The following is a 26,289-nucleotide window of genomic DNA, read 5'->3' as shown; positions in this document are numbered from 1 at the left end:
AAAGAAATCACAGTGAGTATTGAACAGTCTGCTTGGAAACAAACTTGTGTAATATAACACCAATCATGCATTTAGACATTCCTGAGCAGATTGTGCTCTTGATTTTCCTAAATGCTACAAAACTGCAAACAAAATAAAATTATCTTCAATTTTTCAGACTAAAATAAAAAACAGAAACTCAAACTAAATACCTGAAATATAATCCGCTTAAATCATACAGTATCAAATCAATAATCCAAATAAAGTTTATTTGTAAGGTACAATTTTTAAAATGAATTTTCTACAGTTAAAAAAAAATTGATGAAGACCATGAAAATTTAGTTACATCTGGATTTGAACCTTGTCACTTAGCAGGTGTGAGACAATGAAAAATGAGTAACTTGGCCAGGAGCATTTTCCTTACTTATAAACAGGTAAGAATGAATGCCTGCTTTGCATGGTAGTTTTAAGGATTAGATAGGGACCTAGTACTATGTTATGTTAGGTAAGTGCAAATAATAATAGGTTCTCAATAAATGGTAGTTCTTGTTATCAATTCTACAACAACTAAACAAACTACTGAGCCACAAGAGAGTCCAAAGTCTACTTGATTAGTGGAATATGATCTTGAGATAGTTGGCTAGTAAAATAAAATCCAGACACAGTATATGACACTGTATAATACGTGTAGTACATACTAACTGAAAGTGAACAATATGAACAAAATGAAAGTTTAGGAGGAAAATGGCATTTTGTTTTAATCTTCAACTGATTCTTATTTTAACAATCACGTTATACCACTAAGTCTTAGATTTTAAAAAAACATTTTCCCCACCACATGGTCCTGGGATTTAACACAGAGGCACTCAATCAGTGAGCTACATTACAGGCCATTTTTATTTTGAGACAGGGTCTTGATAAGTTGCTGGGATGTTAAGTAGCACCCACTTTAAGAAACCATTTCTGAACTTTGAAAAATGAATAAACACACTAGTTGATACTAAAGAGTTTAGCAGAAGAAATAAGGCTGAGAGTAGAATCTACCTTGGCTAAAACTAAATAAAAATTACTTTCTAAGCTTTACTTTTTAAAAAATTTAATTTTTTTGCAATATGGGGGAATCAGACCCAGAGCCTCATACATGCTAGAAAGGTACCCCTGAGCTATATTCTCAAGTCCACAAAGTTTCATTTTTTGCTTATCCAATACCAGGTCAATTAGGAACTCATAATTTGACAAAAACATTCTTATTAGTAGTGTTTGACTATCTAAAATCTTACCAACCATGCTATCTGGCAAATCTTACTCCTATGAGATAATTATTTACTCTCTGAAACTAGAAATAAGTTTTAAGTTTCAATAAATGGTTTGTAGGAAAAAAAAAAGAATCAGTTGTTAAAAAGTCTTAATTTTTCTTCACTGTACAGCAGCTAATTCTAGGAGTATGTGAATACTAAGAACTGAAAAAGAGGAAGCCAAAAACAGAGGTCAGGGTGTATGAACATATGTACACACTTGTGTATAGACTAAACACAAAACAGAGATAAACATTGTTTTGCTGATAAATCAGTGGTATTACTAAGCTAAAATGATTAAAATACCACACTATATTTCAGAGGAACTTTGATTAGATTCCATGACATTCAAAATAATAAGCACATTCTTCTAACAGCAAAGAATCCTCCCACTTTTTATTTACTTCAACATACGGATATTTCCATAAACCTGCAAGTGGAAGATAAGCTGTTCACTAAAAGCCATTTCATATATATATATATATATATATATATATATATATATATATATAATATACAGAAATTATTTTAAAAGTCTATTCAGATAATGGATTCTTTTGGTACTAACCAAAATTAAGAAACAAATAATTGACTAGAAATGAAACCCATTAAATCAAGATACACAAGAACTGCACTTCATTTCAGAACCAAACAAAAACCAAATAATTCCTACTGTGTTAGAAGAATAAAGTACATTTGTCATAGTATACATTATCATATTCCCTTAAATCAGGAACTATTTAAAAATTTTTAAATAAAAAATGTTCAGGCTTAATTTTGTCTGTACATTCAGGAACAATTATATCACTGATTACATATAATTCTCTCATCATGCAAAAAAGCCTCAATTGTTTTCTAATGTCTAATTAAGTCAAATGAACTAATAATAGCAATTTAATTACCACACTGTAAATAAGAGAGATGTAGAAACTGAGCAGTTGAATTTTATTTCCTGCCTATAGTATTGTTGCTACTCAATTGATTTTCTTCATCTATCAGAAGAACTATTAAACACTAATGGCCAAAATGAGAATGTCATTATTGTAGCAACTTTGTGATCCTTACAATCGTATGCGTATGTGTAGAAAGGAGGAGAATATGAAAGCAGAAAGTTAAGACAGGTATGTAAAGGGAATACTGATGCCTATAATTATATTTATTGGAAAAAAAAAACTGATCTGGTCTGCTTAGTGTACCAAAACAAGCAGTTAGAGCAGACATTAGTGCAAGTTTAACCTGATAGTTTATTTGTCAAAAAAAGCTAGTTCTGAGGAGAAAAAATTCAATCTTTTCCTTGTAAACACAAAGAAACTCAACAGGAATTTTAAAGAGAGTAGGCCAGAATATGCATCAATAATACTTATAAACTTTCTCAAACAGAAAAATCAAGTTGAAGACAAATGTTAAAATATCTTTCAGCCTGAATATATATCAGCCTATATATCTTCTTGTTCCAATCAACTTTTGTTAAAAATAAACAAAAAACCCAACAAACTTTTTATAAGAGGTATCACATCTAGTAGTGATGAAAATAAATTAGTCCCCCTCCCCCACAAAGACGCTGTTTAACCTCTAAAGCATAAAAAGCTCTACAATATCTTATACAAATTAACCAGTGTTCTTACAAAACTAAAGCAGTTTAGGACTGATGACATTACACTGTATTTGTGGTGAAGTACGAGGCACAAGAATATATGCATTAATTAGGCATTTTCAGTCTAATCAGTCTCTAAGGTTATCATTTAATTCTTGGCAATATATAATAACTGGTATGCATTTTGGTACTTAAGTCATGAATTGTGGAAGCAGTGTATTATAGTAAAAGGGTTTGTATTTGACAAACAACTGCAATGTTGAACAAATCTCTTCTATGAATTTTGTGATTTGTTTTGCTGTTGGTCATTTGTAGTAGATCCTGCAAAGATAAAGGGAAAAAAAGTCAACATAATTTGCAGCATATTGCTAATCCTGGAACTATTTGAGCTTAAGCTCCGTTCCACTGTTATGGATAATAAGCAAACATAAAAACCTGTAGGCCTAATTAGACTGATCTGAAAAAATCTTTATGTACCCCTTAATATTCTAAAGGGCATATCAGGAATATGTATATATTTGGTGATAGGATAAACAGGCTTCAGATTGAATAGTTCTGTGTGTAAATTTCAGTGGAGAGTTTATGATAACACAAATACCTAAAGCTAAAAAAAGATTTATATTTCTTATCTTAAATCTATAAAATATTACATCTTAGACTCTGCATACTTTTTTTTCTTTACAAAAACAGCAATAAAACAGGTGGAAACAAAGAGAGAAAGGGGGTAGGTAAAAGGAAAGGGAAGAGGAAGAAGACTTTAAATGCTCAAGAAGTAATGGATTTTATAGAACCCAGAGATTTAAAAGCTGGCTTAAAAAAAAAATTAAGAGCCCCCAAAGAATTTCATAATGCTAAGCAGAATTACTCCTTTGTAAATAGTACACTGAAAAAAAAAAAAGTCACTGAGCTATAAATTTTAAAATTTATACTTACATAGAAAAAGATACGCATTAAATGTGTGAAACTTAATATCTTATAGGCAGAGATGGACAAAAGCTCAGAGTTATTTTTCAAAAGCTAGGTTTAAAAAAAAAAAAAATCTGGGCTGGGATTGTGGCTCAGCGGTAGAGTGCTCGCCTAGCACGGGGAGGACCTGGGTTCGATCCTCAGCACCCCATAAAAATAAAGGCATTGTGTTGTATCCATCTACACCTAAAAAATAAATATTTTAAAAAAATCCCTTTATTCTTTGACAAAGTGGTGCTGGGTAAAGACTTCCAGCAGTAATGAGGGGTATTTCATTAAGAGTTGACACTGAGTGAGAGACAAGTGTGCCTGACTGTAAGCCTAGCTAATCAGAAGGCTGAGGCAAGAGAACCATAAGTTCAAGGCCAATCTGGTAATATGATGAAACTTTCTCAAAAAAGAAAAAAAGAAAAAAGAAAAAAAAAAAAAAAAAGAAAAACTGGCGATGCAGTGGAAGAGCACACAGTAAGTTCAATCCCCAATATCACACACACACACACAAAGCCAGACACTGTGGTGCATGCCTGTGCATCTCAGCTATTCAGAAGACTGAGGTCGGAGAATTAAGTCTGAGGCCAGCCTCAGCAACTTAAAAGAAAAACTGCATCTATTCTAAAAAGAAAGTCGGGTATTGAAAGTCTGAGAAGTTGGTGAAAAATTATAAACAAAGAAACGTTCACTTGAACACATCAACAAAAGAAATCCACAAGGGCTGAAGATTTAGCTCAGCAGTAGGGCACTTGACCATGTGTGAGGCCCTGGATTCAATCCCCATCATCACAATGAAGAAAAAAATAAAGGTAAAATGGGAAACAAAGACCCCAGGGCAATTAGGAGTTAGGAAAGCAAAAACTAAGTGATATATTTTTAAAAAGGAAGAGAGATATGTAATAAATACTCCTTAAGATGACATCTGTTCAAGTTAAACAGACTATAGCATATACAATGGAAATGAAATGCTATATGAATCATACCAAAAGGCTAAAGCATAATATGGATAACAAAAAATATTGTAATCCTGACACTATAATAAGACAGTGACTCATCAGGCTGTATCATAGAATTACTCATATTTAATACTATGCTCACCCAAACAATATAATAATTGTTTACTTTCCTGTAACTTAACTATCTTAGGCACCACAAATAAAATAATTTACACTACTGAAAAGCAGTAGTTTGTGAATACAAAGTGTAGGTAGTAGGTATCAAAAAACTTCACTGATAGTGTAGAATATTCACCTTTGTTTAATACCAGCATAACCGATGATCAAAAATAGGGTCTGTGGGTGTAGTACAGAGGTACAGCACTTGCCCAGCATGTGCAAGGCTCTAAATGCCCAGCTTTCCTGGCAAGGCTCTTCCCCAGTGAGTAATGGAGTCAGCCACCTGTGGATGAGATCTCTGAAACCATGAGCCCCAAATAATTTTTTCTCCTCTATGATGTTTTGTTGGATATTTAGGTCATTGCAATGCAAAAGCTGACTAAAACAGCCAGTCATGGTGGCACACAGCTATAATCTCATCATTCCAGGAGGCTGAGGCAGGAGTATCCCAAGTTCAAGGCCGGCCTCAGCAATTTAATGAGACACTGTTTCAAAACAAAAAAATAAAAAGGACTGAGGATGTTGGGCATGGTAGCACATGCCTGTAATCTCAGCAATTTGGGAGAGTGAGGCAAATTTGATCACAAGTTTGAGTCCAGCCTCAGAAACTTAGCAAGGCCCTATCTCAAAATTAAAACAAAATAAAACAAAATAAAAGGACTGGGGAGATAGCTCAATCCCCAGTACTGGAGCCCGGGGGTGGGGATAGGGAGGACTAGATAGATAGACAGACAGAGATATATATTATATATTTTTATATAAGATAAATATTCTTGTACAAAGCCAAGTAAACTATAAGAAAAAATAGACATATATTGTAACACGTGCTCTTAAATCAACTCTAGGCATAAAATTTTCTTTTGAAATTGGCCACAGGATTAAAATTTTAGAAACACTGGCATAATAATAAAGCCAATCAGCAAAATTTTCGGAGGTTTTTGATAAGTATAAAGCCAAATAAAGTATATTATCTTAGTCATAGAGAATCACAAGCCTCAGTGATATTTTTAAAACATCTGACCTTGATTTGATTCTTCAATATTCATGCTTTCTCCATCTGCAGTCTCTAACATTTCTTCATCTTCATCATCATGTAGATCTTTCGAAATTAGTTGTCTAGCTAATTTAATATTCAGTCCTTCATTGTAGTGAAGCTTCCTCTTCATTTCAAATTGTCGCTTTTTTTCTAAAACATACAAGAAGGAAAAAAAAAAAAAAAAAGCTTACAAAGTCTTGACTCAAGGATTTGCCCAAGCCCATTTTCCAAGTAAAGTTTTACTGGAACACAGTCATGTTCACTTGGTTTTGTCATGTTTAAGGCTGCTTTTGTGCTAAATGGCAATATTGAATCATTTAAGAGACCATAAAACTTAAAAAATCTAAAATACTTACTATCTGTGTACTTCATGGAAAAAATTTATCACCTCTGCTTTAAAATGGTTCAAACACATCTCAATGGAAGAACAGGAATAAGACAGAGCCATTGCAAATTGTTTGTAAAAAAAAAAAAAAAATGTGAAGATACAGGAAAATTTTCTAGCCAGAACAGAAAGGGCAAAGAGCAAGCTAGGACACTATATGTTATGTTATGGAGAGAGAGAGAGAGAGAGAGAGAGAGAGAGAGAGAGAGAGAGAGAGATAGATAGATAGATAGATATGTATGAAGCCTGTACACATATACAGAGAAAATAAAACTCAATGATTAATAGTGGTTATTTCTGGGTCAAGGAACTATGAATAGTTGTAGTATTTTCATGATTTCTATTTTTGTAACTAAGAAAAAATTTCTTTGAAACTGCCATGATTCTAGTATTCACCACAGAAACAAAGTTAGCAGCAACTCAACACAACTGGTAAGCCTCTTACTCATAGCACTTTAAAAGGATTCTTTACTGCTGTGTACCTGTGAGCCCAGATTTTAAAATTTCTAAGACCAATAATAAAAACGAAAAAGGGGGAGAGTATGAAACTGCCAATTGTTTACCAATGAAAATAATATCACCACTGTAAAGATTTCATTGAATTATTGCTGGACACAGTGGCACAGACCTGTAATTCCAGTTTTACTGCTGAAGTAGAAGGATCCCAAGTTTGAGGACATCCTTGTCAACTTAGCAAGACACTGTCTCAAAGTAAAAAATAAAAAAGGGATAAAAATGTAGCTCAATGGTAAAGTACCCCTATGTTCACATCTCAGAACTGAAGGGCAGGGAGAGATTTCATTGAATTATTTTAATTTCAAAAAAGACATAGAGACATCACTCAGAAAAAAGGTATTCAAAATACTTTCTTATTGTCCTGTAATTCCTTAAGTTTTCCTTGCCTCCACAGAAAACAGAAATGAACCACTAACAACATTTTAAAACTCCAGACTTTTCTCTAAATACATATTTTGTAAAAATGAATTATATACTAAGTAAGTCCATTTTTAAAGTCTGTTTTTCATTTATTATATCAGGATGATTATATAGCCTAATATTCCCAGGACAGTCTCATATTAACTTTAATTAGTGTTTTCCAAACTACATTATGCATTTTTAGTAAACTACAATCAACATTTAAAAAGACGAAATAAAACAAGATAAATTGAAATGTTATCACATAAAGCACAGTAAATTTGTGCAAATTTTACTTTTGTAATTTTATGTGTACAGATATAAATGGATATTGGTAAAAATACAAATGGCCAAATCATTTTTCAACTCACTGATAGGATGTAGGTAACCCATTTCTCCACATTCATATTAAAAGAGAAATGGTCATACTGCCAACTGTTTACCAATGAAAATAATATCACCACTGTAAAGATTTCATTGAATTATTGCTGTTCTCCAGCAGTGGGGATGAAATTCAGGGCAAGGAAAGAAAGGTACCACAATGCTATCTATCTGTGGTACTGGGGTGCTTTACCACAGACCTATATCCCCAGTCTTTTTCATTTTTTGAGACAGTGTTTTGCTAAGTTGCTGAAGCTGGCCTGGAATTTGGGATCCTTCTGCATTGGCCTCCTGAGTTATTGAGATTATAGGTATGGGCCACAATGGCTGGTGATGAGCTGTTTTAATTTGTAGTTTCTTATTTCTAGGACTTGATATTACAATATTTTTCTCTTTGTGAATTATATTTCTATTGTTTAAGAAAATATTTATTTTTAAGTCTATAAGATAGTGAACTTGTTTTTTTTTTGGGGGGGGGTGCGTATCGGGGATTGAATCCAGGGGGCTTAACCACTGAGCCACAACCCCAACCTTTTCTTATATTTTATTTAGAGACAGGGTCTTACTAAATTGCTTTAGGGCTTCCTGCCTTAGCCTCCCAAGTTGCTGGGATTATAGGTATGCAACACTGTGCCTGGCTTAAACTTGGTTTTGTTTGTTATAAATTTGGAATATTCAAAATTTATTATATCATTTAAAAATATAAAAATATTCATTTCATAGAAAGCTGCTAATATAAATGACCTCAATCTTCTTTGAATATATATTATACACACACATGTGTGTATTTTTCATTACTAGCAATTGAAGCCAGTGGTGTTTTATAACCCTAAGCTACTTTCCTAGCCCTTTTTTAAAAATTTGAGATAGTGTCTCACTAAGTTGCCCAGGCTGGCTTTGAATTTGCAATCCTCCTGCCTCAGCCTCCCAAGTTGCTTATTATAGGTGCATGCCCCCACACCTGGCTTCTCTGAATATTAGTATTTATATTTGTAATCTTTATATGGCAGAGCAACATAATGCAAAGAGTAAATGAACATTTGAGTTTCAGAACTAGTTCTAATAATAGTCAATTTATATGAACTCAATAAGTTAATTATGCTTTTTATCTACTTTTACTTTTTATGGGGATTATCACTATTATTTTAAGTTATTAAAAGTTAACATTTACTAAGCACTTATAATATGCCGGGATCAGCGGTAAGTGCTTTAAATGCTTTATTTCATTTGCCACCAACAACTCTAAAATTAAACTTTTTTTTTTTTGAGATGGAGGTCTCACTGTGCTGCCCAGACTCCAGGGTAGCTGGCACTTCAGGTAAGCACCACAACACATTTAACTCTAAAACAAGTATTCTTATGGCTCTCATTTTAGAAATAAGAAACCAAGGCTGGTCACAGTGGCACACAAATGGAATCCCTGTGACAAGCTGAAGTAGTAGAATAGCAAGTTCAAGGGTAGCCTCAGCAACTTAGTGAAACCCTGTCTCAAAAAAATTAAAAAGGGCTGGGGATGTAGCTCAGTGATTAAGTGCTTCTGGGTTAAATACATAGTAACAACAACAAGAAAACAACCCCCCAAACCAAAACTAAACTAAACTGAGGCTCAGAGAAATTAAGCAAATCAGCCAAATGGCATATCTGGAGCACAAACATAGGCTTGTCAGACTCCACAGTCAATAATCTTAATTGCTGTGCTATCAATTACAAGATAATCTAAGGAGAATCTATCAATAAGCAATGATTTTTTTTCAGACATGTAACTGTTTAAAGTGAAAGATCAGTGCTTGATTTGATACCACATGTACTAATATTGGGATGACTAAAAAAAAGAGGAAAAATTAAAAAGTGGGAAAAAAATTCCCTATATAATTTATTAACTCTTATCAGTGGGACCTGAAATTATGAAATTAGTCAAATGGCACCCCCTAGAGGCTTCCTCATGTAACTACAACTTGAGGAAACATCCCTAATTACCAAGATCATCCAAACTCTTCAATATACGTTAAAAAAAAATTCCCTGTTTTTTGAAAAATAATGAAGAACCAAACCTAGAAATAATTTCTATTGAAATCCCATTTCAAAGGCTTTTTTGGGTATATTTTGAAAAAACAAGTCAGGAAAACATTTAGAAGAGATAAGTGAAAATTTCTCTTTTGAATAAATATTAGGTTCACACCATCAAAGTTTCATTGAATTGGCAATATTCTGAAGATAAAAAGAATAGCAAATTATACTTAAGTAGCTGTACATGACAAAGATTCTGATAACTAGCAAATATTTGGAGTCAATTCTAATGTTTCTAAATTTACTTATAGTACAGTAGTCTCCACATTGTAAAGCATGTGTATGTTTTTTCTTTTCTTTCTTTTTTAAATCTTTTACCATATACATTTAGTTTTCTTTTTTTTGGTAGTGCCAGAGATCAAACTTGGGGTCTCATGCATTTTAGGTATGTGCTCTACTACTGAGCTACATCCCCCCAGTTCTTTGTTTTTCCTTTAAGAAAAACTGAAAATAAACCGTATATCATCATTCCTCAGTATTTGAGGGTTTGGTGCCAGGATCCCCTACAGACACCAAAATCTTCAGATGCTCATGTCACTTATATAAAATGGCATAGTACTTACATATAATTTCCCCACATCCTGTATAATTTAAATCATCTCTAGATTACTTAAAATACCTGATACAATGTAAATGCTATGTAAATAGTTAATACAATATTGTTACAGTGAGGAAAAAAAAATCTGTATGTGATCAGTACAGACTTTTTTTTTTTTCAAATATTTTTCAATCCATGGTTGATTAAATCCACTGATATAGAATCTGTATCTATGAAGGGTCAACTGTATACAATTTATTAATTATTGGGAAGACTATACATTTACACGTTCACAAAGTATAAAAAGTTAACAAGGTAAAATATATTCCTTCTTTCCCCACCTCCACAGATAGTCACTATCAGTTGTAAAAACAGAAATTGGGAGTAGGCAGCAATGCCTTAACTGTATAAATACTGTACGGACTATAAGAGCATCTTCCATTCATGTTTAAAAAAAAAGGCTGTTTCCATCTCCTTGGTCAAATATGACAATGCTGCTCTTTTTTTAAGTGGTACTGGGATTGAACACAGGGGTGCTCTATCACTGAGCTACATTCCCTGCTGTTTTTATATTTTATTTTGAGGCAGGGTCTCGATAAATTGCCTAGCCTGGACTCAACTGGGATTACAGGTGTGCGCTACTGCACCTGTCTCTCTTTTTGTTTTATGGGCCCTATATAGATATTCACTCTACACTGATCATCTTGGCACATTTGATAAAATGTACCACTATCTTAAAACAGAAAAAGAATGAGCAAGAAGGAAATGAGCATTAGTTATCTACTTCAAGATCATTCAAGCACTCAATGACTCTGAGAGCATTACATTTCTACACAGGCTGTACTGGAGGTTGAACCCAGGGGCACTTTAGCTTGGAGCTACATCCTTTCTAAAAGATTTTAATTTTTTAAAATTCTGAGACAGATTCTTGCTATTTTTGAGGGTCTCACTGAATTGCTGAGGCTAGCCTCAACCTTACAATCCTACTGCTTCAGACTCCTCAGTCCCTGGGATTACATGCATGTACTACTATTCTTGGCAGCATTAATTTAACATGTATTCACAATGTACCAGACACTAAAAAGTACAAAGAAAGGAATACTTACAATGGCTGTAAAGATGACAAAAATGTCTCCGGAATATTTTAAATGGGGGGGGAGGGGGACATTATATAATAAACGCACATTGGCAGATCGTGAATTATAAAAATACTGCTTTCCATTTTCTTACCATTCACTTCCCAAAAATGAAAACCATTTTCCAATCTTCCAAATAATTTTCTTTTTCTTTCTTTTTGCAAAAATTATAAGCTTCATGCTGAAAGCAGAAAAGGAAATAAATTACCTTGTTCTTCAGGTGTGAGTTCACTATCCTCCTCTCCACTGCTTTCGTGTTCCAGAGACTGATACTTTGGTTCTGAGCCTTCAGCAGCAGATAATCTATATAACAATCATTTACAAAGAAGTTAAGACTGTGATAGCCTTATATTATTTGTCTTAATCAACTTTTGAGACTCATGAAAACATCTGAAGATCATTAATATACTAGCTATAACCTGATACGGAAAATGAAAAGCAAATGAGTAAAACTGGTTGTAGAAACTAATAAAGCAAAAGGAACAGTGGGATGGGTACAAGAAATCAGTGATAGAAAAGGAAGAGAGCTTTTAGGAATTAGCTAAAAATTAAAACTCAGATAACATAATATTGAAAAAACAAAAAAATCCACAGGAAATAAGACACATTTCAACATGTTCAGTTTAGGTACTCTAATCTTCCTGCCATCTGCATACATTTATTTTAATCAAGAAATGAGATTATAACAGTTGGTATGAAAAATCTAGATAAGGACTGGGGATGTTCCCCAGTGGCACAACATATGCTTAGCATACGTGACCCTGGGTTTAATTCCCCAGAACTGCCCCCCTCACCCTCTGAATCCACAAAAATTAGATAAACTTAAGCTTTTATATTTATAGAAGTAAAGCAAGGTAAAATATAACTTTGTACAATTAAAAACTATGTAAGTGAAGGTGCTTTACTACTTACTTCTTAGCTAAGACATCTGGAGACATGGCTTCAGTGGTTTCTGAATCACTATATGCATCTTCATCCTCACCTATCATACTAGAATGACAAGCATGCTGTAATTAGCACGTGAAATTATTTTTCCACTAGAAAAAGAAGTTAAGGAAACATAACCCTATCAACTTAATTAAAATATCAATATATTCACTACTCCATTATCAAATTTTTGAGACTTAAGTTTATAGTGTTTCCACATAAATATTTCAAAGTATAGCATTGACTGGGGATGTAGCTAAGTGGTAGAGTGCTTGCCTCGTATGCATGAGGTCCTGGGTTCAATCCCTAACACCTAGGAAAACAAAAAACAAAAAAACCAAACTCCCCCACCCAAAACAAAAACTCTGAAAGTACAGCACCAATTTAAAAAAAAAAAAAAAAACTGATTAAAAAAACAACCATAAAAAATAAATTCAAAAACTCAAATCATTTGATAAAATTATGAAGTTTCAATTATTACATCCAACAGGATAAAACGAATAATGAAAGTAAACTTCTGTCTGGTTTTAGAATATGTATTTACACATAACCATTATATTATGGGGCTGGGGTATAAAGCTTGCCTAGCATGTATGAGGCTCTGGGTTCAATTCTCTGCACTGCATATAAATAAATAAATAAAATAAAGGACCACCAACATTTAAAAATACACACACACACACACACGCGCGCGCGCGCGCACTTATGTGCATGCATTTGTATATGTGTGTACGTGTGTCCCTGCAAAAATGGGCATCCTTGGGGCTGGAGTAGTAGCTTAATGGTGGAGCACTTGCTAGCATTTGTAAGGCACTGGGTTTGATCCTCAGCACCACATAAAAAATATAAAAATAAAGGTTTTGTGAAAAAATTCTTTTATAAAACTATTTTTTTTAGTTACACATGGACATGATATCTTTATTTTATTTATTTTTATGTGGTGCTGAGGATCGAACCCAGTGCCTCACATGTATGAGGTGAGCACTCTACCACTGAGCCACAACCCCAGTCTCCTGTGGAAAAAAATTCTTAAAAAAAAAGGCATCCTTAATTCTCAAGCCATTGAATATATATGAAGCAAAACTCAATTTTATATATATATATATTCAATATATTCACTACTCCATTATCAAATTTGAGACTTAAGTTTATATATATATATATAAACTGATGGTTTATACATTCTCTGGTTAAGGAGAGAAGTGCTATAATTTAGATGATTTTTTTTTTTTTTAACCAAGGGAAGATGAATTAAGCTCATCTACATTACTGGATTTAATTAAGCAGAGTAGAGTAAAATATACATAATTAGTCAATTTATAGATATGTTCTACAAGAAAATTCTAGATTATATTATAAAATTTACAGATAGATTTTGTGTGTTATATGCATATAAAAACAATAACTTTTTGTATACTAAACAGTTGAGTGAGATTCTTAGGTAGTATAACATACTCTTTCTATAAAAAGTATCTTCTTTTAAATATAATGCTTAAAAATGCCATCTGCAGTGGTGCCTACTTGTAATCCCAGTGACTCCAGAGGCTGAAGGCAGAAGGATCATAATTTCAAGTCCAGCCTTGGCAAGTTAGTGAGACTCTGGCTTAAAATTAAAAAAAAAAAAAAAAAAAAAAAATGAAAAGGCCAGGGATATATATAGTTCAGTGTAAAATGCCCTTGTGTTTGATCCCCAGTACCAAAAAAAAAAAAAAAAAACCAAAAAAAACCCCCAAAACCAAAACACTTAAAAAGAAATGAAGACTGGTTGTAACTCAGGGTTGACTGCTGAACTAGCATATGTGAGGCACTGGGTTTGATTCTCAGCACCACATATAAATAAACAAAGATCCATCAACAACTAAAAAAAAATTTAAAAAAAAAGAAAGAAAAGAAATACAATTCATGAAAGGAATGGTAAAACTAAGCAATGAACTGATAAAAGCTGTGAATATGTATCTGTGTATACATACAGCTTCAATTACTTAGGGATCAACCAACCTTTCAGCAACTCTTAGAATAAAGTTATGGGTAAGGCAAAATGAAACAAAGTCAAATATCCCATTCATTTAGATCCATCAGATATGAATGAGCAAAAAAATAATGGCTACATTTTTTTTTCTTAAATCATGTCCAATCTGAATTATTTTAGGACAATTATCTCCAACTAACACAGGTAAGTAAGGCATGGCTACACCATGTTTACTGAGAACAAAGAAAGCCCTGATTTTGGATTCTGGTTCAATAAAATATGTTTTAAGGTATATACCTATAATTAGAAGGTATGAACTTTTTCATGTCTTTCTTCAAATTTTATTAGTATTAAGCATCATTATTTGTAACTACCTTCATTATTTCTCCTTATTCTTGTCGCATTCTTTAACATCTTGTTTTGTTAGTATCAAATTATCCTCTAAAGTTTTCATCCATTGGTTTAAAATACCATATTTTTTATCTCTATTTTAATGGTGACTTATGAATTTATGTTGTTTTATTTCAATGACAAATTATTTTAGTCCTAGAAATCTTTTATTTTTCAACCAAATTAGGGCATAATTTTATTTACTTATTAAACTTATTTAGAATATCCATCTTCTCATGCTTTTTTGTTTTCTTATTGGATACTGCAGCACAACATCATTTACTAATTCATTAAAAAAACTAAAAAAATTCTGAGACTCAAAAATGCCAAAAATCACAATGTAATTATATGAACTAATAGATTAGGTAAGCTAAAAAAAAAGAATGTGAGCTAAGTGTAATAGGTCTAAAATTTTAGCTCTAGTCATCAGGTGGCTAGGACAGGAGGATCCCAAGAGTTCAAGGCCAGTCTCAGGAACTTAGCAAGACCTGGTCTCAAAAAAGGCAGGGGAACAGAGGTGGCTGGGGATATAGCTCAGTATAAATCATCCAATCTCCTCTATGGGTAAGGGAGCATCGGGGTGCATGAGAACATGAAAGAGTAGTAATGAGGTAGTGATAACCATCTGTTGGTTCAGTGTTTTAGGAAAGAGTTACCATCTATGCAGTTATTTTCTGCAAAGCAACAGAATAAGTTTCTACTTTCTACTTGGGAAGCAAATAAACCCAAATATCATCTTCCTTTCAAGAAAGATAAAGCTCACTAATCTATGTGCATCACTAACAACTAATAACCACTAAGGTGCAACAAATACATGTTTACTATTAATGTACAAAATGGCATTCAGAATTTTAAAGTGATACAAACTATTAATAAAAAAATTACACAACTGTTTTATTAATTAGTGTAGTAATAAATATGAAATAAAATACAAATTCAAATCAGCTGTTATCTAAAAACTGCAATCAATTTAAGATGGAAATAAGTTTAAGAAGGAATATTGACTGTGTAACATTACCTGTGGTAAGGAGTGCTTGGTTCATCTATTTTCATTAAACCATAGTCTTTGTCTGCTGGATGATATGTTGCCAAGATGTTCATTTCATCCCACTTCTGGGATTTTTTACTAAAACAAAGACAAAAAGAACGCTCAGTATCCATATATTATAAACAAAGTATTCAGAATATATATAAGGCATTCAAAATACTATCACATGCTTAGTCTTTATCTGGCTTGTAGAATTAGAAATAATAAAAATCCAGAATTGATGAATCACATTAGTTACATATTTTTGATTTACTAGATATCAATAACTAATTTAAAAAAACACAACAAATATTTTCTTGGCATAATTTCTTTGGGGATATCTATTACAAATGAGAACATAAAACTACAGAGAAAACCTCATCAAATTCTAAATCAAAATCTATACTAAGTTAAAATTGAGAATAAAATTATAGCTTAATCTGCCTTTAATCTAGAAAATTAGGATTTATTTACGGGAAACAGAAATGCTTTAGGAATAACTGATAATATCCATTCAATAAAGTGTTTATGCAACTACTAAAGTGCTTAATAATTAAATGCCTTAATTATAAATTCTTATCCACCCATTAAAAAGGTCCTCAAAAGTCTAGTCAACATTATTTTTTTTTTACATTATACAGTTTGTGAATTTTGTTATATAATTGAAAATAAAACTAATTTAAAAGAAAATCAATGTAAAATTTTAAACACTGAGTCAAATCACCATTTCTGCATTTGGTCCAAATTGAATAGATTTTACTTTACATATTTTTGATTTCCCAAATCTTGAAGAATGATGTACTTAATACCATATTGCCTTCTTCATGTTCTCAAATGGGTTTCCCAAGTCATTTCAACAATTACACATCCACTTCTAGCAGGTAAGTGTGACTTTTTGTTTTCTTGCTTTCTACCCCAAGACTCAGTGTCCACATTTCAGACTAAGAATATTTTTTTATTGCAGTAAAAATATACATAATGTACAGTTCACCATTTCAACCATTTTAAATGCAATCCTGTGGCATGAAGCATATTCACACTGTTGCACAATCATCAGCACCATCCTCCTCCAAAAAATTTTTCATCTTCCCCAACTGTAACTCTACAGTTGAATACTAACTCCCCATATTTCCCTTTTGCCCAGCTCCTGGCAACCACCATCTTACTTTCTGTTGTTACGAATTTGACTACTCTAGGTATCTCACTTCACTGAAATCATACAGAATTTGTCTTTTTGTAAAGGCACTTAACATAATGTCTAAAAGGTTCATCTATGTTCTAGCTTGTTAGAATATTTTTTAAAGCTGAATAACATTCCAGTGCAGCCAAACTAAGCACTTTTGATTATGCTTCAAGTCTTAATTACCCTTCATTTTCTCAATAGGCAAAAGTTGGCCCAGATATTCCACAGAAGATCCAAACTACAACTCCCGTTTTTCTCCAAAAATTAATGTCAGAAATTGCCTATTTTTTCACTTTGAAATGGTCAAAACCTTCAAAGCTTGTAAGAAAAATTTAAGACACATGAGTTGTCATTTTTAAGCAGAGAAATAACATTTTAAATGCTGTGATATTCATTCAGCATAGAACTCACAGGGATATCCACTCCATTCACCTGAATTTTCAACTAATCAATTTAAGTGTCACAAATACCCAAAGAGAGTCACTTGACTGAACTAGACTGAGTAAAAAGGATCTTGCTTTAATAACACTGATTTCCACAGATGCCTAGGATTCTATCCCAGTAATAACTGGTATTGTGGCAGAAAACAAAACAAACTCAACTAGGAGACAGACATTTAAGGTTAAATCCTTCACTAGTCCTGTGACTATAGACAAGTTCAGTAAACATTCTCTCTTGGGTTATGTTTACATAGACATTATAATAAGAGGGGAGTTTAGTTTCTTATGACTTAGAATTATTGAGAGAATCAACTGAAATGATGTCTATAAAATCAAATTATAAAAGTACCATGCAAAAATAAGGAGCTTTTATGATTTTAAAATGAAATCTTGGGTTAAGAATCCTGAACAAAGCCAGGTGAGATGGAACACACCTCTGATCTTGGTGACTCAGGAGACTGAGATACAGGTATCCAAAGTTCAACGCAAGCCTCAGCAACTGAGGGAGGAGAATGTCTAAATAAAAAGTAAAAAGGGCTGGGGATGTAGTTCAGTGGTGGAGCATCCCTGGGTCCAATCCCCAGGAGAGCAAAAAAAAATCCTGAAACAAGGTCTTCCTTAGCACAGTAGAAGATGGGTTCAGATATGGCATCCTGAAAAGAAGTTTCAACTGCACTTGAAATGATTTAGACTTAAGGCCTGCCACAGAATGAGCACTTTTAAAAAGCAATCTGCTTTCCATTTCCAATTAAATCTAGTTTTGGAAATTTAATTTTGGTAAATATTTCTATCACCTACAAATTTTTGACTTAGAAAGCCAGTTATCAGGTTTGCAATATCCTAAGATTTAAGATAAGAGAAATAAAATAGTCAAGGGTATTCTGATTCACAGGATAATGAAAAAAAAATCTTAAAAAAAAATTGGGGTATTGGGAATCAAACCCAGGGCTTCATAAGGCTAGAGAAGCACTCTACTACTTTTTGAGAGAGGTCTTGCTAAATTGCCTAGGCTGGTCTCACACTTATGATCCTCATACCCCACCCACCTGAGTTGCTGGAATTTGCCACGACCCCCAGCCGGCAAAGGAAGACGCGACACAGGATTCTTCCTTCAGCAGTTTATTTAGGCCCTTATTTTGACATGTCTTCTAGTTTCTACTACTTCTACTATTACTCCTACTACTACTACTAATACTATTACTACTCCTACTACCTCACCCGAGCGCCCCAGCCTTGATAAAGCACATCAAGCCCCAATGCACAACTGCCAAGTGGACTTTTCTCATAGGGTGCCAAGTCACAGCGCATCAACTCATTCTGATAAGGAGTTGTTTGTCACAGACTACAGCGGAAACCAGCGCCATCTTGTAATGGCGGCCACAGTACACAGAAACGGCTCACCACAGGAATTACAGGCCTGTGCCACTGCACCTGGCCAAGTACAAGTTTAAGAGTAGATTTTGTGAAAAAAAAACAATCCAATTAATAAGGAAAGCTCATGTTGTAACTAAATGTTCCCTCCTAATAAATATTTCCTACTAAAGATGTGAAGGAAAACTAGGATATCTCATTTACATTATGGGCAAACAGGCAAAACTACAGTGCAGGGATGTGTATTTAGATAATTATCAGAACTAAGTCAGAATGATTATTTCTATTCAGGGAAAGGAGAAGACTGAAATGGCAGGGACATTTCTGAGTTAATAGAAACATTTCATTTCTTGATCAGAATGGTAGCTACAAAGGTGATCGTAGTTGGACACAATACCTTTATTTTATTTATTTATTTTTTATGTGGTGCTGAGGATTGAACCCAGTGCCTCGAATACTTTAGGTGAGAACTCTACCACAACCCCATTTTCTTAAGCTTTAACTTTACATTTAATATGCTTTTCTGGATGCATATTACAAGAATACATTTTAAAAATAAACTTAGATGACCGTGTTGGGTGCTTCCTAATCTCAACATAAAACAAGTTATTCCTAAATGGTAAATGAATTAAAAAACGACAATTTATCATCATTATTTAAGATACAAAAAGAATGAAGATGGACCATTAGTGAGGGGAAGAGACATTATTAACACCATATAAATCTGTTTTGCAAGATAATGACAGGAGAAAAAGAACTACAGGACACAATAGAAATTGTCTTTTCTTAAAATTAAGACTAAAATTTAATAAGTACAATCCATGCACCCTAAGCCATTAATAGTTTCCTTTTTTACTTTTTCTTCAGTACTGGGGTTTGAATCCAAGGGTGCTCCATCACTGTGCTACACACTCAGCCCTTTTTATTGCTTTTTGAGAGAGAGTCCTCCCATGCTGCCCAGGCTGGTCTTAAACTCCTGATCCCCTGCTGCAGCTGGGATTATAAGCATCTGCCAACATACCTGGCTAGTTTTTAACCTTCTTAATGATTGAATAATAATAAAACACTTAAAAAACCTAGGTAAATAACATAATAAAACATTTTTATTATATATAACATAATAAAATACCAAATTTAGATATTTAAATTGAATCCAAGATTTTCCTATTTAAAACAAGGCAAAAATGGGCATATCTACATGTACTCTATTCACTGATGATTTTAGGACAATTTGCTAGGATAGTGTTTCTGGGTTAAAATTTATCAAGGGCTTTGTGGTATAGCTCAATACTGCTACACAGCCTTTTTTTTTTTTTTTTTTTGCGGGGGGTGGTGGTGGTGGTACTGGGGATCCAAACCTGGGCCCTGGGAGCACTCAATCACTGAGCTACCAGCAGATTCTTGTTATGTACCAGACTGGAGACTCAAGTGATGCTCCTGCCACAGACTCCCAAGTAGCTGGGACTCAAGACATGTATCACTGTACCCAGCTTTCTATATAGCTTTTAACAGAGAAGACTATTTGTGAAGTCCCTAATAATCACTAAAACATTGCTAGGGCTGAGCATCTGTGGGTTTGTTTTTACACTTCAGCAAGTATAAAATAGTATTTAAAAGCTGTTTTGTATTTCTTTGCTCATACTCAATAAATAGTATGACAAATGCTTATTTTGCTTTCCTTATGTGAATTGTTTATATCTTTTGACTCTCTATTGGTAATTTTCTCCTGTAAATTTGAGTGAATTCTGTAGATTCACATAAATAACCACATTATATATATAACCCAAATTTTCCCCAGCCTGTCATTTATTACTTTCCACTGTAAATGAAAATTAAATTTTTATATATTCAAAGTAACATTCAACCTGTGCATTTCCTTAGCATAAGAGAAAAAGAAATCCTTAGAATTGTTCTTATCCAAAAAAGATAATCATCTTACAAAAACAAGCATTTTAAATAAGGGTCTAAAACAAAAAGTTCTAGCCAGGCACGATGGTGGTGTATGCCTATAATCCCACTGGGGAGGCTGAGGCAGGAGGATCTCAATTCAAGGCCAGCCTAGCAATTTAGTGAGGCCCTAGGCAACATAGGGAGACCCTGTCTCAAAATAAAACATAAAAAAAAAAAAAAGCCTGGGGATGTGGTTGGCATTCCCTGGGTTCAATTCCCAGATCCAACAACAACAACAACAACAACAACAACAACAACAACAACAAAACACAAAACAAAACAAAAGGCTCAAAAAATGCTAGGAATTTTTTAGGTGGAAAATTAGTGAAAAAAAGAAACCACGGGGTATGGAAATTAGCACCCCTAAAGTTTTGGTAGAAACTGTGGAGAAACAAAACTCAAGGAGCAAACCTGAGTTTAATCCCAATACCATAATGAAATGTATGACCTCTTTGGATATCTCTGCAGACAAAAATAGGGGAACCACCACTTATATGGCAGCTCTGCGGTGATGGTGAAAGTACCTGCTGGTTTCAGTTTCCTCCCTCCCCCTTGGGTAACTGGTTTTCCTACAGCCTAAATCTGGTCCTGAAAAAGTCACCATTTTTTATTTTGTTAGCTAATGAGATGCCATCTCAGAGAACTACTTGTACTTTTTGTCACTTAATAGTTCTATCATTGAAATGGAATGGCGGATTTGACTTCAAGGTGTTAAACCTCTAATTGCACATTTCAATAAATGTTTTTCTTTTAATAAAGATTCAACATAGGTTGACAAAGCACAAGACTTTGAAGCTTGATACCACTATTGAACAATTAAAGTAAGACATACAACATTAAAAACTATCACGAGAGAGCAAAAAGTAACTTTTGGAAAACAAACTTTGTTTTACTCAACAAAGCTTTGGATATAATATTCCATGTCCCTTTAATAGGCAGAAAGACGAAGTTGAAGCATGCTTATATCTTACATTATATCAAAGAAAATCCAAGCATAAATTTTTCAAGCTGAATTTACCTATATTATCTAAGACTACTGTAGAAGTCAGACTGAACAGAGTAGCAAATTCCAAAAGAGATAATGTAAAAACAACCTGAAATGTGGGGAAAATTAGAGTTCTAAATTTCTATTATTCTTAACTAACAGAGTAATATAGTAACAGTTTAGGGTTAAACACTTTAAATTTATTAACTCATTTAATACTTAAAAAGGTATAGATAAAAATAGCTCACTGAAAATCAGTGGTAATAAAATCTGCTAATAAGTGGCAGACAAGATCTGAACCCAGGCAATCTGGTTCTTGATTAAGCACTAAACTATAATACTTTTCACATGACAGGCATTAGTAACATTTAACATCATATTTTCATAACTCAAAATGAACATTTTCACAATTTAGTTTCTGAAAAATAATACATCTTAAAATGGATAGCATCTTATAATCATAACTGGCAATAATTTTTCTTTCTTGATGGTATATCTTAGAATCAATGGTATCTTATTTTCAACAAAATACTCACACATACTAAGTCTGTCAGGTTAGACCTTCACAAGTTGTGTACTACATTTGAGATATCTTGATATCAAAGAATAGGAATTCCACAATCATAGGACAGTGGTGTTCGAACTAGTTGAAGTACAACTGTGCTATGGTGTACTGAGATTTATCTTTGCCTAATTATGTGGATTTATGGATCCTGTTTGGTTTTAATTAACCCTCAAAAAAATGGTACCAGATAAATGGAACCTGAAGAAACTACTCACTGAAACTAAAAAGAACCACTGAAAATATAAAGAGAACTATAAGAAAACAACAGCACTGAGTCAACTAAAAAGCCCACTACTGATGGCTTGATTAGTTCTAATTAGAACTGTATCAAAAAATAAAAAATGCTTAAGTCTATTTTGAGACATAAACCTCAAATTTATAGACCTCTTTATGTGTATATTGAACCTTGAAAGTTATGTGTTGTTATTATACATATGTGTATATGAATTATGAACATATATATTTGAAGTGTTTTAATTTTTTCCCTTTAAAAAATATCTTGGTAATAAATCTCTTTATAATAGAGGACAGAGATGAAATAATTGCATTTTACACAGTAAAGGCACCAACAGAAGGTAGGGTTCCTCCTCATTATTTGTGCATTCTCTATGTGGGGATTCACTTACTTGCTCAAATTTATTTGCAATCCCAAAACTAGTATTGGAGGTGCCTTAGTGGTTGCTCACAAACACAAGCAGACTAAAAAATTTTGGGGTTGTTCACTGTACATATTCCCAGTTGAAGCCAAAGGCAATGCCTGGACGACTTCTTTCAGCTTTTGAACTTTTTCATGGTCTATTTAGTACCATGGGGTTTGTGTTTTTGTTGTTTTGCAGTACTGGGAACTAAAACCAGGGGCGCTCTACATTTTTAGCCCTTTTTATTTTGAATTGGGGTTGTGCTAAGTGGACCTGGCCTCAGCCTCTCAAGTTGCTGGAATTACACAAGTGTGTACCAACACACCCAGCTAGCACCATGTTTTTGTATTTTTATTGGTGAATGGTTACCAAGAACAAAGTTCTGGCTAGTGTTCCTAAGAACAAAGCTGTCACGTGACTTGGTAGACAAACTTTTTTCAGGTAAGAGTACTATTGGCCATGAATTTAAGGCTAATGAATCAATATGTTAAATAAGATGTCCTTAAATAGAAACACACAGAAAACAAGGTTATATATTGATTAGTTGATGAAAATGTGACTAGAGGCTTGTAGAAACCAAATCCCGCATTTCCCCTGGCAGCAAGGGTTTGGTATTTACTAATTTAGCACCTATGAGGACTTTGCAGAACATAATTATTGCAAGTAATGATAATCAACTTAGATTCTTGCCTTATACTCTTTGATCATTTTCACATAGATCATTGCATTATCTTTATGAGCGTCTTAATTTTTAAATGCATTGTAAATTGCAAGAGCTATTTATTTTCAGTTCTTTTTATACAAGATGGATGGAATGTTAGAATCCTATGTGAAGGAACATAAACACTATAGAAAGTTCAAATGTGTTCAACTTTATTTTTATTGTTTCTGTTCAAAGCAGCACTCATAAAGTTACTAATATTGCTTGCAATGAGCTGTAACATAAATAATAATGTATACTGTATTACTAATATAATTAGTTTCTGTGCTTTACAGTCATATAACACTGATCATGAAAGAGCTCATTTCCTTTGCCACCTGAAACTAAACATTATGAACCTCAATGAATTAGGGCTTCGTAGGTCCCTTTGAAAACAAGGATATAACCCTCCACTTGTCAAGTCAGTCCCTTGCAAAAATCCCTTTTAAGTGAGTCTGCCTCGCCAAAAGTGACTACAGAAGAAGCGATTGTATCTTGTTGAGTCAGTGTAGTATAGTAAAAACCTGGATCTAAATGCCAGTCAATTACAGAGGCTAACCCTAGAGTGGGGGTCATGGGTTAGAGCAGATCAAACTTGAGATAGAGAAGGAAATAAAAGTTAAGAATAAGATACATGATAGCTGGACAATATGAAGCTCACTTGAATAACAGCTAAATAACATAAAAGCCAATGAGAATCATATTCCTGCTGCTGAATACTCTTCTTAAGGCTGCATTGGGGGTGTTGTGTAGTTACTTTATTTATTTTTTAATTATCTTGGTCTTCCTGCTCTAGTTATGTTCTATGGTCTAATGAGATTCTGTTCTTAATCTCATGATCTCTCTAACCATGACACCCTCAATCTCTCATTTAAAGCAGTTTCTCCAAATAAAGGCTGGAAAACTGTCTGAGGGAAATAAAATTCAAGTGTCCAAAGGAGTGTGCATGTAAAGGGGAATTAATGTCCCTTCTGATCTTAAAAGGCCACCATTTTAAATTACACTGTTAGTACTTTCTTCAAGGTAACACAAATCCCCATAAATATATGCCTCCATAAAATAATAGTTCCTTTTATGGTCCTAAATTAGATCATTCCTACAGGAATGCCATAGTTTTAATATTCTAAGATTTCATAAACATCCTTATTTTAGGCTTTATGAGTAACATTTCAATAACTTTCTTAGGCCTTATTTCCAGAATGCAGAGTCCTTATAGTTCCAATATCCTATAACATCCATGATCTCTTACACTTCTAACCCAGGAGTATATTTTATACTATAGGTACTACACTGCAACATCTTTTTTTTCATTGAGCATTGTACCTTAGATATCTTTCTCTGTACACAAAATGCTTCCCATTCTTTTTTTTAAAAGGCTAGTATAATGTTCCATTATACAAATGCACCATAATTAATATTTCACCAGCTCTTACTAATGGACCTTGGGTTGTTGCCAGTTATTTACATTACACACGCTACTTAGAGCGACTATCTCAACTTGCTCTTCTCTGAACTGCTCTGAACTTGGTACCTCTTAATAGGAACAAAAACTAGAAAGAACCCAAAATCTAGTTGCAGATGCATAAATATTTATCAATAAATAACTTTCCATTAAACACAGATCAAAGACTTGGAAATTTTTGGTTTCTTTTACTGTAGAGATAATGACAAACCAGGAACTCAGTGAGCTTAATGGGCAAACCGTCTTTTCTTTTGAGAAGTTTATCAGCTTGACCCTAGATCCTAAAGGTAAAATACACTTTTCCTATGGAAAAATTTTAGATGCCTCCGAGATCAAGTTAAGAAATAATAAAAGCTTAAGAGGTGAAGCTTGAAATTTGGATTAGATTCTCTAATGCTGCCAATTGTGGAAAGTTCAAAGGTTATGTTTAAAAATACTACATATACACATATACGTTAAAAAATGAAACGAACAATAAATGCCACAGCTCCTGCCTTCTCTGGAATCACCCCACCCGGCGCGGGCCGGAGGAGCAAAGCCGGGGGGCGCCGCATTTGCTCAGCCTCTCCCGCCGGCAGCGCTCGGGTCGGGGTCGGTAAAGGCGGCGGCGTCGGCACTCGCCCGCCCGGGAAGGAGGGGCTTCCCTGACCGTCCCTTCCGGCTCTCACCTCAGCTCCTCTTCAACGCTCCGGTGGGGCTGCTCGGCCGAGGCCACCACCGATGAAGTCGTAGACGTCTTGTTCTTCAGGATCCCCTTGATGGGCCGGTGCGAGGCCGTCGAGGCCGCCATTACCGGTCTTTCCGGGTGTTGGCTCAGGGTCGCTGCTGGCGTGGGGTCCGGGAAGAGAAGGTCGGGCGCTTGCAGAGACTCGCCAGACAGCCGCGAAGCCCGTTTAGGGCTAACGCGGCCGCACCCGCTGTCGCAGAAAAGACTACCAGCGTCGCTGTCAAGACACAACGACCCCAACACCCTAGCCAACGCCGCGCGGCTGGTGACCCTCCGCCGCCGGCACTTCACCTACCGACTGCGGAGAGAGGCCGGCCTACTGCCCCAGCCGGGGAGCGACGCCGACGCCGAAGCCAAGCGGGCCCGCCCTCTCGCGATATCTAGGGAGGGGGGCGTGGCAAGAACAAAGCCGGCTTCCTAGCCCCGCCCTCTCTGCTCTCCCGCTCTGTGCACCTCACCCCAGCGAAGCGCTAGGAGGTGAAGAGGACCTTAGAAGAGGTTCCCGGCTTGCTTCTGTAGACTTTCACGTCTCTCAAGCAGCCTCTCTCCTACTACCT

The 26,289-nt window shown here is 34.4% G+C and overlaps 1 protein-coding gene across 1 annotated transcript; it reads right to left on the bottom strand.

The window, feature by feature from the left end:
* Positions 1–227: 227 nt before the first annotated feature.
* Positions 228–26,089, bottom strand: Ppp1r2 (protein phosphatase 1 regulatory inhibitor subunit 2). Its single transcript, XM_026380129.2, has 6 exons — positions 25,674–26,089; positions 15,703–15,810; positions 12,311–12,388; positions 11,607–11,701; positions 5,962–6,126; positions 228–3,189 (listed from the first exon to the last, which is right to left on the bottom strand). Exons 1-6 carry the CDS (start codon positions 25,793–25,795, stop codon positions 3,143–3,145), a joined length of 615 nt encoding a protein of 204 aa, XP_026235914.1. The 5' UTR covers positions 25,796–26,089; the 3' UTR covers positions 228–3,142.
* Positions 26,090–26,289: the final 200 nt, after the last annotated feature.

The sequence above is a fragment of the Urocitellus parryii genome, chromosome 2 (genome assembly GCF_045843805.1).
Source record: "Urocitellus parryii isolate mUroPar1 chromosome 2, mUroPar1.hap1, whole genome shotgun sequence".
Classification (NCBI taxonomy): domain Eukaryota; kingdom Metazoa; phylum Chordata; class Mammalia; order Rodentia; family Sciuridae; genus Urocitellus; species Urocitellus parryii.
The sequence above is the reverse complement of the archived record's forward strand: the minus strand, read 5'-3'. Positions and strand labels throughout refer to the sequence as shown.